Below are 18,496 nucleotides of genomic sequence, written 5' to 3'. Positions count from 1 at the left end.
ACTGCGAGCATGTCTCAAATCGTGTCAGTAAATGCTTGACTTCCTTTGAATGCAACAGAAACACTAATACATTTCAAACGATCAATACATACCTACATAGAAATACCTATCTCTATTTCGCATATGAGCACTTATCCGAAATAGTGACAGCTGACAAATCTTTTAGAAAAATGTACCTACGCTATACGGTTTTATCTCAAACCATTATGTTTGGTGAAATGAATTGAAATCCGGAAATTTAAAAAAAGTGAAATTCGAAGCCAACGGCAAAACCATTAGTTGATGAAAGAGTTTTCCCACTGACTTGCGGAATTTGGTTTTACGTCAATAATTCAGATGCATATCGAATTTTAACAATTTTTCCGTAGGAATGTGATTTTTTTTATCGTAATTTTTGCTCTATATTTTTGGCTTTAATTAATTGTTAATAAGTACGTATGTAGTTAAACATTATTTTGGTTTAATAAATCAATCTGTTTTATACTATTAAGATTAAAAATATAATGTACAAAAACTATAACATAATCAGCATTTATTAAAATAAATTAGTTTAACAATTTTTGAGCTCTACAATTTATTGTCTTAATATAAAAGCCTGTGAATATTTGGAATGATGTAAGTAATTACATACCTGTCACATTCTTGCACTAATATTATACATGTAAAAGTGTGTTTGTTTGCATGTTTATCCGTGAAACACGCTGAAACTACTGAACGGATTTTGATAAAATTTGTTATATAGACAGGGTATGAGTTGACTGACTTGGGTGATAGGATACTTTTTATCCCGATTAAAGGATCTTTAACTATATTTAATTTAATTTTAACATCAAAATATATCAGCTAGTGTATTTTAGCTAACAATTAAACGCACAAGTACTGGCAACGAGTACTTCATACAAGGACAGATAAAAAACACATACAAAAACATCCAGCGTTTATACAATCCTTTTAATTGTTATCCGTCACAGATACACTCACTTGAATTGTATTTAGTTACTGTAACTTTACACCTGGATGGAAAGTGAGTAGGAAACAAGGTGGCTATGGTATTATCTAGCTCTTCACGCTACTTACACAAAATTTAACTCTCAGTAAGAGGTTTTTACCGTAACTTCGCTCTTGTAAATGTGAATACAATTTTAATAATTCAGTATGTGTCTACACTTGGTTTTGTATGTATGTATGTACGATATTTATTCATTACGTTGCACTCACATAGATAAAACAGAAAATATAATGTGATATAATTATTAAGGTTTCTATAATAAGTAGCGGGGAGTTATTGTTAGCAACAAGCTTTTAAGAAAACTTCTAGTTGGATAACGGTATACTTATCGAGTTTCCGTAAAGAAAAACCAATATTTTCCCTCGATGAAATCTAAAGTTTTGAAAAGATTCGTGACGATGTTTCTGTCCTCATCAAAGTTTTTATATTTAATGCATTCCTTGCTGGAATAATGTTGTAAATTTTGTAATATTTACAGCAATATGACTATCCTCTATTCATGCCGTATTTGTTAGATAAGTTAAACAAATAATTGATAGCACGATTTACTTGAAATAATACTGTTCATTAAAGTTTTTTGAGTATGCAGTTGATTTGGATTGATTACCAGTTGGTTTTTAATGTCAAGACCGCTTACTCAAAAATTCTTTAATTCTATCAATTGGTTCATGTCAATATTGTTTGACAGATTTGGTAGTCTACTAAATATTTATGATCAATGGTGTTCCATTGAAAAACAATCAAATCTAACCGAATCGCAACCCAATTGCATAGAGACGTTATTGTATATTTTCGTTGGCCATTCATGTACGATACTATTATGACTACGATTTAGATTATTGGACTGTAATGGACTGTGAATTGAATCGTAAAGGTTTATTATTCTACTAAAATAGTGGATTTAGTTTCCTGATCGTGTGGTGGAAAAGAAATAGTCATCGATTAATATTTTTCTTCAGTAAGAAAAGCTATATAGATAGAAAAGTGTAGTACAGCAACAAGTATTGTATTGGAACTCATTAATGTTTTAAATTACCATGGTAACAATATCTGGAATAAATTTTATAATACTAGAGCGGGCAACTGAGCCATTGGTTTGCCTAATTGGATATCACTTAGATACCCGCCCATGAACTTGGGAAAGTAGCATCTCTGCAAATGTGTTGCCCGCTTTTAAGGCGTTAGGGAAGCAACTGATGCAGGAAATAAAGAAAAGATTTAGAAGGGCGAGGAATGGAATAAAGGTTTTCAGCTCTCACACTCACCGAACAAAACACAATTGCATGCTACTATTTCAGGCCGGTCTTGGGTTGTGGTACTTTCAAAGTAAAGTACTGTGTGGTACTGTGGGGTAGTGTGGTACTTTTGAAGTGTGCTCGACTCCCTCATTAAAAAAATATACAAGAAAAGTAAGACAAGTTGTGACAACGTTTTGCCGCTATTCTCTTTAATATGGGGTGACGAATGATTTCCTATACCATATGCAAATATGTATTATAATAGAAGTAACATTTCACGCAACGAAAAAAATACATTTTTCAACATTTTCTCGTGGAAAAACTGAAATCAATTGTGAATATCAGAACAATCTTGTTCAATTAGAATCTCGATTAGTCGGAATCTGTGCAATTTAAGTTATTGCTCTCAAACAATAAACTTATGATGTTTAACATTTGTTAATTTCTAAGGTTTTGCGAGTATTGACAGTGGTTTCATTTCATAGCGTGGAAAAGTTAATGAATTTATATTTAATTTATATATTTTTTTAATTAGGATTGTTTATTTTTGGCAAAAATTTTGCAATTTTGTTAGGATAATGTAAACCGGTGCGCAATAGTATAAATTTTACACGGACAGTATCGCGATCAACAAATAGTAGTTTTATAAAATTAAATTCAGTAGAGGCGATGTATCATTTTTCCGTGTAAGCTAATAGCTTTGATGGTCCGCAGACATCTAGGATGCAGTAAGGTCAGGTATCCAATGACCGGCCGAGATCTCATTGAGTTGTTCGCGTTTCATGTGACAAACCGCATTTCAATTATTGTTAAAAGGATTTTAATGCATTATAATTTTAAACTGTCATGTAAGTTTATATATATTTTTACAATAAGTACATAGTTTGTATATTCTGTCTATATATTTTTAAATTTCAATTATTTTCTGCTTATTATCTCCTGGTTTTATTTTGTTATCACGACTGTATGTTTACAAGCCATATTTTCTCAGAATCATTAAAAGCAATCGCGTGCAATCGCTATAGAGATACATCACAAAACATAAAGAATAGCCACGATTTCTTTCTTCAATATAAATATACATTCAGCTTCAAGAAACACACTTTTAATTACTCTTTTTAACAGATAGGCAAAAATAAAAACTCAGATCCCATTCATGGATCAATTATTAATGATAAAAGTTCTTTATTTCTACAATATGACGGAGATATCTATCTTCGAGAACAATCTTTGATTACAAGCGAGTTATATATTCAAAGCACAGGTTCATCCGTTTAACCCATTGTTGTAGTTAATTGAAAACCGCACAATATCTGCAATACTGAAAGCCTATAGCCGTTGTTCACGTTAACTAGGGTCGCACGAAGGTCTATTTACTTCTAGTATACTAGATTTTATCTTTACTTAGGCTATATGCAAATATTACGAAAGTGTAAGCTGATTACAATACATCTCACTTGGTCTACCGAACTTTAGAGCACTAAATATTGTTTAACTTAACTTTGTGGATAAGGATATTTTACTCCGCGCATTTGGTTTGGTAAAGTTGTATAATTATTTCTATGAAACAATCCTTTGGCATTTTGAATATAGTTAGGCGGTTTGAATATAGTTTGATTACATAACAAAATTGGAATATAATAGTAGTATTAGTGTTAAAGAGTATATAGAAATAACTTTACCCTTGTTATGTTATACGTCTATTTTCAAGAATATGTATCTGTGCAATTTAAAGATTTTATTATAATAGATGGGACTATATTTTTTGGAATGACAAAACACCTTGTTAGTTAATTATATTCACTACATTCGCAATTATTGAAGTATCATTTAAAATGCTAGAAGCGTTAATCAAATACAGGTTGATTGTATCTCCAAATTTCAATGATTAGTCCCAGTATATATGGCACAAGCAGCTTAAACAGTCTCAGTACTTCCCGAGCCGAAGTTGCGTATCGAAATCCCGGGATTCGATTCAGACCCGGGACTCAAATCCCGGCAGGAATTGTACGATTCCAATCACGAAGCCGGGATTGTTCAGCACGTGCTTTGTCTGGCTGCATCCCCGAGGACAATACGGAACGGTCACTTTCATTAGGCTACTTTGGCTACGAATCGTTAGTTAAGAGTTAGTTGGCTTTTCCAATGGGAGCGTCATTTCAATGTGTAACTCAATTTTGGGAATTGCGCAGCGCGAACTTGTGTGTTTGTGTTTCCTGCAGATTTGTAATTAGCGATTAGAGGGATTGAAAGAGTTAAATCGAACCTTTTTTCTACCTGGTAAACGTTATGTATTAATTGTATTGTTTATAAAATAGATTTAGTCTTTACTGCTTCTCTAGCCAGCAAGTGAACCTATGGTATACATACAATAATTTCGTGTCATTCGTAAAGTAAAAATCCATCTGTCTTCAAAATCTTTTTTACTTATAATTTATACTAGTCAAATTATTGTAGGGGGTTTATAACTTTAATTATATCGAAATAATTCAACATCATATTATGTAAATAGATATATGTGTATGACTAAAATTTATTTGGTTAGGATAAAAAGACAAAAAAACTGATATTCTTATTTTGATCGTTTCAGGTATATGATACTCCAGAAAATACACGTCCGAAGAAATGGTCATCCAAGCTAAAATTAAATACTTCAGGGAGCAGCAAATCATCAGAGAAGTCACCAGAAAGTCCACTGTTATATGGAACTCTAAATGGGCCGGGTGGATCAGCTTTATCTAAATCAATGAAATATGCAGAGACATGGTTGTATGGGTCCGTGAGGACCCAGACACCGCCTTTACGGCCGAGCGTTTTTACCTCATATCCCGAGGCGCCAGGACCTGTGTTAATTAGTACTCCACAAAAACCAACTCCACATAATTATGCTGTTATACTATGTTCCTGTCCCGAATATCTTAACGGTACAAAGAAAACCAGCTCAACCAAAGTCAGTATATGTAAGAAATGCAAAGGATCTCGCTTGCCTTTAACTATAACTGACAGCCCGCGATTACTTGTAGGTGGAACGGTCAGAGGTCCGCAAGTAAGTCGTGATCCTGGTTTATTGAGAGGTGGCACCGTTCGGGTACAAAGTACTAAATCGAGACCCAGCATATTAAAACCCAATGGGGAACCTGACCCATATGATCTTATGCGACGGAGTCGGTTAGCACCACCTCACGAAACTCGAATAGGCAGTCAATTTTCAACATCACGATCTCGAGCTAAAAGTATAAGTCCTTGTCGAGTTAAAAGCAAGAAACCAACTCCTGAAGGTCTAAATAAAAACAGAAGTAAGTCAGTAAGTCGCGTGAATGAATTATGGATTGATGAAGAGGAAAATAATGTGATAGATTCAAAAAAGTCTATCCTTTCTTGCGATATTAACCCATACGATTTGATGAAGTCTTCTGGATTGAAATCTAATTTAGAGGTTGAATTTGATGATGATTTTGGTGAACCTTATCAAGATCATAAGAACTGTAATAATCGTCTAAGTAAAGTTAAATTGGATTCAAATGTTAAAAACATAAGTGGGCAAAGAATACGTGTTTCAAACGAATCCAAATCAAATATAGTGGATGAATTAACTGTCTATGATCCTGTGAATTATGATCTCAAAAACTATGATTTTAAATCGGCAGATATGGCTACGGCATTATGTTTACCGAACATAAAGAACGAAAATAGTAAGTTAGGAACGTTAAGTAAAAGTAGTAGTAAGAAAATATTAAACACCACCTCAAATCGTACAAAACAAAAGAGCGTTTCGCCCAAACGCCCGCCCAGAAAACTAAGAAATACAAAAATTGATGAAGATAGCGAAAGTGATAACCAACGTATACCAGAAAGAACTTATAAAAAACCCATGCATGAAAATACTCGTTATCCAAAAACCAAAAATCAAAAAACAGATGCCATAAAATCAATACTGAAAAAACCTAAAAGTGATTCAAATGTTAAAAAAGAGAAAGTTGATGATTCATTTGAGACTAAGAATTTTAATCATTCCCAATTTTATCTTCCTAAACCAAAAGACAAATGTGCAGTTTCCTCTCAAAATATTCTGCATAGAAAAAGAGTTCAATTTCTTGTCGAGAATGAAGAAACTAAAGTTATTTTTACTGCTGAATTAAATCTGCATGATAGCATAACAGATGAGAGAGCTGCTATATCACCAATAGAAGAAAAAGAAAAAAATGCTGAAAATAACATCATAAGCAATAACTTAAAAGAAATTATATCAGAAGCCTCTGGTGAGATAAACGAGTTAAAAGACCAAAATAAGCAGGAAGTTCCTCAAGTATCATATCAACTTCAATATTGTGATGAAAATCCGTCTCCTGTTCCTGATAAAGAAGATACTAAGGAAACTGTACAAAATATAGCAGAAGGTAATATAAATTTTTCCCCTTCAATATTGTATTTGCAAGCTAATTTTTTACAGTTGTGTTTGATAGTATCATGACTTGCATACTTGTGATTTTTTTAATTAATATTTAAGAGTATCTACAATTTATATGTTTATTTACAGATAATAATGTACCCCAGCCGAGAGTACCATCTTTACGACGCTCAGAATCAGAAAGACTGACATCAACAATAACCATTACACCACCGAAGTTTTTAGATACTATGGCATTAAGATCAAAGCCTAAACATGGTCATACAAGTCAAGTATTTTTAGAATCTTTAACTGAAAATGAAAACGATCATCTAAAACCAATTAATAACACAAAACAAGACTCTACTGGTAATGACAAACATGCTGTTAGACTTCAGAATGAAATCGATACAGGGAACCTGAGTGACAGTAGTGAAATTACTAGTAATGTATTAAAAAATTTACGGAATGGTATATCTGAGCTACCGGAACCACCGCCAAGATTAAAATCAAGGTCAAAAAGGCAGAATTACGTTAAAACTCGTTTTGTCCGAAACAATTCATCAAGTTCTACAAGTGACGAATGGTCTGACACAAATGAAAATGAACAGCGTACGATACTAAGAGTGAAACAATATGATACTGATGATACTAAGGAATTGTTAAAAGAATCAACAAAAGTTCTCAAACTTATCGAAAGTGAGCCTAGAAAAACATCAATACAAATAAACGGCAACGAATGTTATTCTACGATGAATGTTAGTAATGATACACCAATTTATCTATCTTCGGTTGTCGTGAATGATGACTATAACAATTCTTGCAATTCATATCAAACTGGTACTACTGTCACAATCAGCGTGGGTTCGTCCGAAAACAAAGTAAAAAAATCGAAAAGCCAAGTTTATATTGGGGCTATGTTCTCTGGGGAACATAATAAAAACGAAGAAGTCAATACTTACGAAGATTACTTTAATAATAGTAATACTTCTAACCTATCTAATGCAAGTATATCATCTATTTTAAATGATCCAGTGGAAGCTGTAAAACGCAATTTAATTCCACACGTTTGTGGTAAAAAAGATGAAGGTACTCAAATCTTGTCTAAAGATAATCTAGATAATAATGACAGTATTCAGAAGAAGCGTTCAGATGGTGGAAATTTAGTTGCAAAACTTTTTGATGATCCCTTCTTTGCTCATTTAGCAGATGGCCTAGACTCGGATTTAGTTAAAAAATTGATTGAAAATTCTTTGATAAAATTACAAGAAACAAAAAACCAGGAAGGTACCGATAGTAGTAAGGTAACTATTGAAAAGCTAATAGAAAGTTCACTAATAACTATGAAAGAGGAAATGAACAAAAACGGAAGCAAAAGTTACCAAGGTCCCGAAAAGAAAAACGATGACGTTGTTAATCTTAGTGACGTTACTACGCCTGCTTACACACAGAACGATGATAATATCTGCTCTGCTCCCTATGAAAGTATGGAGTACGAAAGCGGTGTAGCTGGAGTTTTCTCAGACTTGGAACCAATGTCCGATTGTTATAATGCGTCTGCGAGTGAACTATCAACAGAAGACGATACAAATTCGACTAGATCGAAATTTTATCAAATGTTGGTAGACGCTGCGATTTGTGATATTGAAACAGCAAATAACACTGATGATGATCATCATTATGAGTCGATACGCTTAAATAGTGACCCGATATACGAAGAAATCGGAGATATGCCACCACCTCTACCAGTTAATCCTCCGCCTAATTCACTTATGCTCTTAGATGATGAAAAACGTAGTGGTTCGCGCTCTATATTTGAAGGTGCTTCAAAATATGATATTTTATCGTATTTAGTAGATGCTAAAGAAAGAGGTATTGATGACGAAGAAACCTATATCACTAATTATGATAATTCACCGGAATCACCACCAATATTGGAAAAGGATAAGGAAAATGGTTCAAATGAAATTAAAACATTAAAGGGAGTTGAGAGGAATACAAGTCAAATATCAAATGCGTCGGATTCAAGTGAAGATAATTCCCTTATAATAAATAGCGAAATTGCAGAAAAAACATTGGTATGCAAGAAACCATCAGCCGAAATAGAAAGAAATGATTCAGGCGTAGGCTCAGAGACCAGTAAATCATCAAGAAGTAGACTCCAGGGAAAAATATCTCCACGAAATTCTGTAAGCGATAAAGATACGCCGATACATTTATGTGAAGATTGTGATACCGCAGTTGAAACGCAAATTACAGAGCAAGGTAACGTATGGTTCTTATGTTATTTGAATTATACTGTATTGTAAATTGTAAATTTTATTAATCTCTATGACAATTCTCATTACAGGTTCAATATACGCTCCATTGGTTTGTAGAAAATGTGCTAAAAAAAGGTCTGAGAGGAAGGAAATAATAACCGAAATTGTGGAAACGGAAGAAAAATATGGCCGTGATCTACAAATTATTTTAGAAGAGTTTTATAAACCCATGCTCGTAGCTGGTCTACTTACTCAAGAACAATTAAGCGCTATATTCCTAAATGTGGAAGAACTCATAGATAACAATCAAGTTCTGTCTGAGAAATTAAGAGATGCCCTTGAAATAGCAGTAGAACAAGGGGATGAGGTATAATATTTATTCGATTAGTTTTTAAACCCAAATTTTATCACTGATTAAGTCAGTTGTCAGGCACGATTTTTTATGTATTCATACGTATTCCAGGATCTATTAACGGTGAATGTCGGTAAAATTCTTCTGGAATGTTCGGGAATGCTGACAGCGTTCCAATCGTATTGTGTGAAGCAAGCCGGCGCCGCTCTCCTGCTGGCCGGCCTCGAGAAGGAGAAGGAACTCCTGAGGATATTCTTGCGCGTCTCGCAAATGGAAAACGCGGTGTTGAGGAGGATGAATCTCAATTCTTTCCTCATGGTTCGTTTTTATATTACCTTTATAGTACACATAAGTTGCTTTCACAAAAAAAAAACAACAACACCTGCGAAAAAAAATTTTTTAACGTATGCAATACATTGATTTTTCTTAATTACCGATTTTGCCATAACTTAAAAAAAATATGTTTATATATTAACTTAGACGTCGACTGGATCTTGTTTTATAATTTTTCATGTATTTTAGAAACATTTGAAATTACACACAACAGTAGAAATTTTCTACTATTTTAAATGTCGAATGAATGAACGCCACGTTCCACCAGGTACCGGTTCAACGCGTGACAAAATATCCGCTCCTTCTCTCGCGCCTATACCGCGCGACCGCGTCATGCGCTTCCGAGCGCGAGGACGTGAAAAGCGCTCAGCGCTGCGTGGAGTCCAGGCTCGAGGAGATTAACGCAGCGGCCGCAGCGGCTGCAGCGGCTGCGCGGGACGTGCCGCTGTGGCGCCGCCTCGCCGCCGCGCGCCGCACCGCGCACGACCTGCACGTCGCGGACATACGCCTCAGGAAGATGGCCGTCGATGTGCTGGATTGGAATCATGATGACGCTAGGTAGGGCTTTCAATGAGGTTAAAGAGTGTGATTATTACGGGGAATTTTAATGGTTTGGTGACCGGCATGTGCAGGATTCGAATTATGGTGATGTCAGGTGGGGCTTATTGCAGGCGATTTAAAACGTTTTTCTAAGCCTCGCCTTCACGCCTATTTTGCTGTTTGTTTGTCTGTCAGTCAGTTGTCAGTTTCCCTTTAAGGTGATATTAATATGATCCCATTACAGTAAATTTAATTGAAAAAGATTCCTCGAAAATATCAATATTTTTGGCATCATTTCATTTAAGAGCTAATTTCGATGGTAAAGAGGAAGGTATATTGCTTTCTAAGGAAATACTTAACATCTTATGAATTCCTATAAGGTAAGTGAACAAAATGAATCTCTGGGGTAATTGATATTTTGAGGAAGACTTATAAATATTTATTGAACTGAAATAAGAAATATTGTATGATAAAATTATGAGTATAAAGTATTACAGTAACAACCAAGATACGTGAAATAAATGTATATTTATTTCATTACATCGAAAAACATTGTTATTTTACGAATTATTCAGCGTTCCTATACAATAACAACAAAACGGTTAATTATCTACAATAAATTTATGTCTAGACTCTTAATTACTCAGTATTTATTTGAGCAATTCTATCGTGTAATTACATAATTCAATCGTTTGATTTAATGTTTCTGTGAACGCAAATAATATAAAATGGTTGGTTACATTTGCCAAATTGTAGGCCACTATATTACCTATTGGAAGATGGGACAAATTGCTCCATTATGGCGATCATTGTGGGAGACAGGCCCACGTTCAAGGTATAAGCGATCACATAATCGGGGAAAAGATAAAGCCGTGCCCTATCCGTACATTTATTCGCATTCTTAAAATACGTTTCTATATACTTAATGCAACTTCGCTGTAAAATAATGTCACCGACCTTCATATTAAATTTGAAAGGAATAATCTCGGAAACAAAGTCGACAAAATTGTTTATATTACTTATGCGTACATATATACGCAAAATCTATATATATAAAATTCTCGTGTCACAGTTTTCGTTGCCATACTCCTCCGAAACGGCTTGACCGATTCCTCTGAAATTTGGTAAGCATATTGGGTAGGTCTGAGAATCGGCCAACATCTATTTTTTATCCCGATATTCCTACGGGATACGGACTTACGCGGGTGAAACCGCGGGGCGCAGCTAGTGTTAATATATTATAAAAAATTTATTTCGAAGAAAATATTCTATAATAAGTTGTTATTATAAAATCACAGGTCGAACAATGTAGATAATATGAACTAAAGACGGCAAGGAATGAAAATAATAAACGCTTATGAATAAGAATTCGACTTCATACAATGTTATATAAGATCATAAGAGCTCTAATGATGTTCGTTTCTCACTTATCCCATACATCTGTTAATCGTTGCTTTAGTGGCTCTAACAACGGAGAATGCAATTCTCGGGGTCTCTTTATTGCTTTAAAGCTACTCAAATAAAGCAATTACACCTGTACCTAATGAGGAAATAATTTTGACTCACGAATTCCGGGGACGGTTTTTACTTGAACGTTCTTTGGAATATTTTTGGTACTATTGATACTCTTTTATTAGCATTGTAATATTTTAAAGGCGACTTTATGAATATGTTTTACTTTATTTATGACCGTGTTTACATTTGGATCAAGTGCATGAAAAGAAACATGTTGTGGATGAATTCATATAAAGTGTTGAAGATTACTTCGACCTCGAATTATTTTTAAAATATATCATTTAGTAGAATACTAGAATATTTAAATTGAAAATATTAAGAGACTTACAGCACAAAATATTAAAGGAATTTTAGTCAAAAGGAAACGAATATCAATCGATAGAATCTCAAACCAAAGATTCAAGATAAACTAACTGCAAAGTCCAGATAAATAATAAAAAAATTACTATCAAAAGGTTCGCCATGGAGGGCAAGCTGCTGTTCACACAACCGAACGACAATAACTGGCGCAAGGGCCGGACCATCAAGTTGATGCCGATTAACGCTCTTTTGGTAACTAATGGAAAGGTGAGGAGTATCTTTTGTAACTATATCTTCATACTTTTCGATGTTGTTTGAAAATAATTTAGATTTGCAACAATTCTAATTATATATTGCTTTAATAGCAATTTCTTAAAACAACTTTTAATTATAGTATTTTAGAGGTAATAGAAATAAAAGTAAAAAAGGATAAATTGCTTTTTTCAGAGGGTAAGTAAAGATAGGTCGGTAGAGTATACGCTAAAAATGTATATTGCAGAAGTGTAGCCTAAAATACATTGAGGTTAAAATTAAATCCGGCCCCCATTTCGTGGTCCACAGCAATTGAGCTTTGTCCGTATATAACGTTACAAGTTCTAATATGATCTTTCATTAAACCCCTCATCAGTGGAGCCAGCCTCGCTAATGAACTGAGTTCCGTCTTAGTTTTAGTCCCAGGTTAGATTGTAGACCTCAGTTACGTTTAAGTTATTCAAATTATAAAGAAAGAAAAATTCAATCGATATTAAGTTTAATGTCTAGCTCTTTAAATTAGTGTTAACTGTTATCGTAAATATATTATTTATGCATGTATTTAATTAGTTTTTAGATATCTATTTATCGTATTTAGGTTGGGAAAAAACCTTTACGGTAAATTTCCAACTCTTCTATACTCTGTAATAGAACATTTAATACGTTCATAAATACATATAAATCCAATGTTTCAAAATACTTAATATCCAATGTTAAAAAAACTGAGTTCTATATTTATTTATTATTATTTTTTATACAAATCATACATGTAAAGCTTTGGGGTAAAATCTATTATTTATTCGTTATTATATGAATCAATATGTAGCTTTTGTCCTTATCAGTTATTCAGTAAATAAATTCCTTTTTCCTCATTTACAACACAAAATCTAATAATTACAGCCAACGAACACACACAAAACGAACGAAATACGGGAAACGCGCGAAGCCCGAGATAGGGAGGCTCGCGAACGCGAAGGCGAAGCGTTATTCGCTCGCAGCGGTGTGCGGGAAGCCGCATTGCTATTGGTCCGCGAGAAAGCGGGCAGATACACGCTGCAGAGGGAGCCACTGTTCCTAGATAGGTGTGTGGTCGCCGCGGACCACGAGCCGGAACATTTCTTTGAAGTTCATGAGATTACTACCAAGGACTCTTATATATTCAAGGTATGTGCAGAATTACGTAGTTTTATATTTTATATTTTTATGGGAGAGTGAATGTTTTGCTTTTGTGGACTAACAGCTAACTGTATCAGATTTTGTCAAATTGCACAATTATTAGTAATGGTACAATTTGACAAAATCTGATACAGTTAGCTGTTAATCCACAGAACTTCTTACTTCTTGATTGTTAGTTGTGATTGGTTAGTGAAATTGTCCACAAATGCCGTGTTTATATATTAGTTGATGAAAAGAGACATTATTGTACCACGCCTAGGTTGTTTCCTATAAACGTTTACGATATTTCAACATTTCCGAAACTTCGATAACTAATTGGGAACGAAAAGACTAGGTAGGTGTGTATTAATTTGTTGATTCGAATGACTAGGTATTCCATTTAGATACGTCGATAAAGCGTCTGAGCTTACAGAGCTCGTATTACATACGATACAATGGATAAATGGGTTTTCTTTCTTTCCAATGTAATACAGACGTATTGTTGAAAGTAAAATTAACTTCTAAATAATTACATCGTGGCGTCAAGGCCTCAAACAGTTGGACTGAGAAGCCTGCAACAATTATATTGATTAATTTGAATTATATTTATGAAATCTTTGATAATATATTTTTGGCATTACACAACACCTCAGTTAGCTCAAATAAAATAACTAACGCTAGGAGTACATAATATAGTTTTGCATATAAATTTCAAAGTCCTTATGTAGGTTTCAAAACGAGTAACGTTATTAAATAAAGTAATGTTTAAAAAGGCCGGAATTCAAGTATTTCCTGGCGCATCCAATTCTAAATTACGTTAAAAGCTATCCACTAAAATTGCTAAGCCGTTGACAAAGTACCCCATTGAGCAGACCGGACTTCAGCCATACGTCAATCTCAAAAACCCATCTCCAATACGTTTCACTGTAAATTGGAGCTCAAAACCCACAAGTCGATTCCAATGCACGTTACCTCAGTGCAGAAAAGCAAAGTCACTCGGTCGCCATACATTTAGCACGAACCATTGCGCACTGCACGGAGGAATGCATTTGTTTCGCGTTGGTATTTTTGTTATCGCATTGCGCTGGATTTTACCCAATGCTTTGTGCTATATGTGCTGTGATTGATATAGATGGTGCTATACAATGTATCAATTCTACAGCTATTCAAATCGGCAGTAGTTTAAAAAAAACATATTCATAAAAACTGGTAAATGTTTGCATGAATAAAAGAGAATAGTGCGAATTTGTGGGCACTTCATATTGCTAATATTAAAGTGATTTTGCTCGTTATAGCTAATACGTATTTAAGTAGTATAATAAAATTAGTATAATTAAAATAAAAATTAAGAAATATTAGTTTTTTGTTCATAGAAAAATGAAAGGCTATCGGACATGTCTTAAAAAACTTTTTGAATTCGGGACTTACGTTATTACGGATTGACAAATTTCATCAAAAATTTTGGGTTTGAAAAAGTCTCTATCATACTTGCTAATTTTATAAATGCGAAAGTCTGTTTGTTTCTTTGTGATTTTTTCACTTCCCAACGGCGCTGTTTTATGGTATTCTTTTGTGCCTAGAGATAGTTTGGAGGTTAGAGAGTGACACACGCTTCTTTATACCGCGAAAAAACATCTCATTGACAAGTCAATATCCATTATGGTACACCTTTGGTACACAATTGAATTTACTTATTTACAAAAATACATACATTTAAGACATAATTTACAACTGTGACATGTTAAACAACTGTTAATTTTCTTTGACCACGAGGGTGCAGCCACAAGCGGAATGCTAGGAGGTATATAGTTTTTATTGAAATTAAAATGTTCTGTCAATTCTATTTTAACATCATAATTCATGTCCAAGATTATTTTCGTATTACATTAAACGTATTAATATTTCATTTATTCACAAAAAAAATCAAATTCATTCAAATACAATATCATTTGGACTTATCTTATTATTACTCAGTAAATAAAGTGAGCTCAGGCATACAGCCTCGGGCGTGTAATTTAAGTTTGCTCTCAGAGTAATGTTTTTAAAATCAATTTTAATAAATATAATTATTCTGTAAAATTTAATAGTGGGCGAAATTTGTATCGCGTTTTTTTATTATGTCTAATACAAATTCTATTTACTTTTTTGTGTATGTGTTTGTGTGTATGTGTGGGTGTGAAAATTTTTATCAATAAATGAATGAAGCTTTTATTGCAAGATTCATAACGTCCCCGAAAACCTATACTAGACTGTTCGATTTCTATTTTCATACAGTGACATTTTAACAAACTGAACACATCCACAAGATGTTGTGAAACCGGCAATAATACTATTACTAATGTGTTATATAGTGATAAATGAATAATAAAGTATCTACATTGCCATATCTTTGAAATGAGCCAATAGTATTGCCATTAATCATATGATCATTATATTCTGTCACTATACTTTATTGTGTGCTTATTTCATACAGGTAAGTATTGTTATACAACTACTATGCGATCCAAGCAAGAACAGAATTGAGTTAGCGCTATATTATGACGTGACAGTTAGTAATAGAAATAGACTAAACGTAATATGATGGGTTAAGTAGTAAATGCTATCAGGCCTGGCCGCTTAGTACGGCGAAAAGACGCGAGTTCGAATCCCCCCTGAATTTTTATATTCTTAAAAAGTAGTATTTTTCATTGATTGATTGATTATTGATTGATTAATGATTTTCGACACATATAGCCATTTATTTATTTATTATATTAATGACACAACATTTAACATTATACAAAAGCAATTAAAGTGTAAATTATTCACCATTGTCATTGAAGTTTCTATTCTCAATTGGATCGCAATACATAAGAACACGCTTACAGGCGGACGAGAGTAGCCGCACGCGCACGTGGTACCGCCAGCTGCAGTACCACGCGCAGGGCGCGGGCGCGTGGCGGAAGCGGCGGAACGCGCTAGCTAACATCATGATCAACCCGATGCTTACTAGGAATTAATGTTTGGAAAATAAATATACGCAATGATACGTTGTTTTACTAGACATTGATGGATGAATAAATATACGATATATTACGTTGTTTTTTTTTGAGGTGCGTGGAAGAGTTAATTATTGTGAACGTTTGGTGAATTGATAAAGTGCGATGGTGATTTTCGTTCTTTTTAAATCTATTGTTGAAGTTAATAATTTCGTGTATGGATAAATATACAAATGAAAATTTTGTTTGTGAACTCGGCCTGCATTTATATGAATATTTTTAAAACGAAAAAAGAATAAAAATAGATCGTAGCAGGATTAAATCCGCCTGGTTTGATTTACGGTACTGTCGTCTTAAAAAACAGCGCTAGATTGACTTCGTTCTTACATTTCTTTATGCTTCCAACTCTCTACATTCTTACAGTTTTCCCCACTTCAAGACACTTTTTTATTCTTTTGTTGTTTTTTAAATACATGAAATTGCTGAAAATATTGAAATGGTAATGCTAACTTTGATGCACTGGTTATTATGGTCAAAACACTAGGAATACTGTTATCATCATGTATTATTTCTAATATTAATAATGTTTAAAGGTTTTTTTAATTCTTTAAGCAGCGAAAGACTTTGTAAACTGTTCAAATCAGTTTTTCATAGTTTTTGTCATAACGTTGTTGATTTCTATTAAAAGTTTATTCATTGAAAACTCTATGGTCCAATTACTTGCATGCACTAACGTCTATCGAAAGAATATGAGAGCTGTAAACTGTTTAATTCTTAAACTAGTGTTTTGACTGTCAATACCACGAAAATGGGATGAGAAAACAAATTATTATACATCAATAAACAAACTATGCAATAATCAGAGGTACATTATATTGTTAATAATAATTTGTATTTAAGTTATTAAATGTTTAGAAAGGAGAAACAATCCATTTACATTCTAAATGTAAGTGATGTTAATTTTGGGATTATCTTATAAACTAATAAATACTTTATCAAAAATGCTATTTTTGTTCACAAGCATTTGAACCCCACCTGAATTTGAAGCAACGTATTTCCAATTCAAATGCATTTATAATCAAGTGCAAACTTGCGTAGTTGTCTTTCCATTCCCTTACCAATAGTGATTGCATTCACTTTAATATAACCTATTATTTTATTGTACTTCTTAATGTTGAAAATTGCTTTTTTAAAACATTCCTCTGTATTTTATGTATTTATGTATTAATAAATATTGTAGCTACCTTTTCAGTAAGTTAAATTTTGTGTTTAGTCTGATGGTTTGTGTTCTTAAGTAACTTTAAATGTATCATACTTTTCCTATATTATTGTATGAATTAATTATTTGCCACTAGTTAAGATTTAGCGTATACCAAAATTTAGTATTCAATAATTTTGTGCCCTAATATTTTAAACGATATCTAAACGAATGTAAATAATTAAAATAGCTGTGATATCCTGAAGTAAATGAAAAAAAGCTTATTGTTACATCTATAACACTGTTATTTTAACTGTTAAATAACTTTTATTGAATAACGTGTAACGGTATCGAAAATAGCTTCCTGACTAGTCTTAAGGTGTTTAATATTTAAAAGAAAATAAAAATATTTTAATTCGATTGTATTTATTGTATGTATTTTATGTAATTAGAACAGCAGTTAATGTAGAGAACAGTTTTCGCCTTAAATGTTATTTTTGTTAATTATTAGTTGAGGAGAAATGGAAATAAATAAATTGATTAAAAATGTTGTTTTTCTTTGATCAATTTGTTTTAAACTTTGCTGTACGTTTATGGATAATGTAAGGTAACGAGAACTATATTTATATTGCCCTATAAGAAAAGTATAACTTTGTGCAAACAAATTATAAATACGTACCTACGTTAGTACGTTGGGAACATAGATATGTCATATTTTTGAAATTTAATGAAGTAATACATACAGAAAAGCAGTTATGCTGTTGTCAGAAAGTGGGAATATAATCTAGCTAGATACACAATGTTTTATTTAAGAAGCACTCTAAAATAAAGTGTTAAAGTTAAATAGAATAGATATAATAATATATTTGACTGTCAAACCATTTTCTTATTTCATATAATTGTAAATATATGAATTATCAGAATTAATTTAAGCAGAATTTTAATAACGAGAATACTGAAGAGATTCTTGAGATATAA

At 33.0% G+C, this 18,496-nt stretch overlaps 1 protein-coding gene across 1 annotated transcript in view; it reads left to right on the top strand.

The window, feature by feature from the left end:
• LOC119840731 overlaps nt 1-18,033 on the top strand; it is a 104,570-nt gene extending 86,537 nt beyond the window's left edge. The window contains exons 4-11 of the mRNA XM_038367449.1: nt 4,838-6,644; nt 6,785-8,899; nt 8,985-9,262; nt 9,359-9,565; nt 9,849-10,138; nt 12,091-12,202; nt 13,088-13,351; nt 16,210-18,033. Coding sequence (XP_038223377.1) covers nt 4,838-6,644; nt 6,785-8,899; nt 8,985-9,262; nt 9,359-9,565; nt 9,849-10,138; nt 12,091-12,202; nt 13,088-13,351; nt 16,210-16,341 — 5,205 coding nt within the window. The 3' untranslated portion in view covers nt 16,342-18,033. The remainder of the gene's footprint in view (nt 1-4,837; nt 6,645-6,784; nt 8,900-8,984; nt 9,263-9,358; nt 9,566-9,848; nt 10,139-12,090; nt 12,203-13,087; nt 13,352-16,209) is intronic.
• The last annotated feature ends 463 nt before the right edge of the window (nt 18,034-18,496 follow it).

Source organism: Zerene cesonia, chromosome 7 (genome assembly GCF_012273895.1).
Source record: "Zerene cesonia ecotype Mississippi chromosome 7, Zerene_cesonia_1.1, whole genome shotgun sequence".
NCBI classification, from domain to species: domain Eukaryota; kingdom Metazoa; phylum Arthropoda; class Insecta; order Lepidoptera; family Pieridae; genus Zerene; species Zerene cesonia.
Note: the sequence above shows the minus strand (reverse complement) of the source record. Positions and strands in the feature narration are given on the sequence as shown.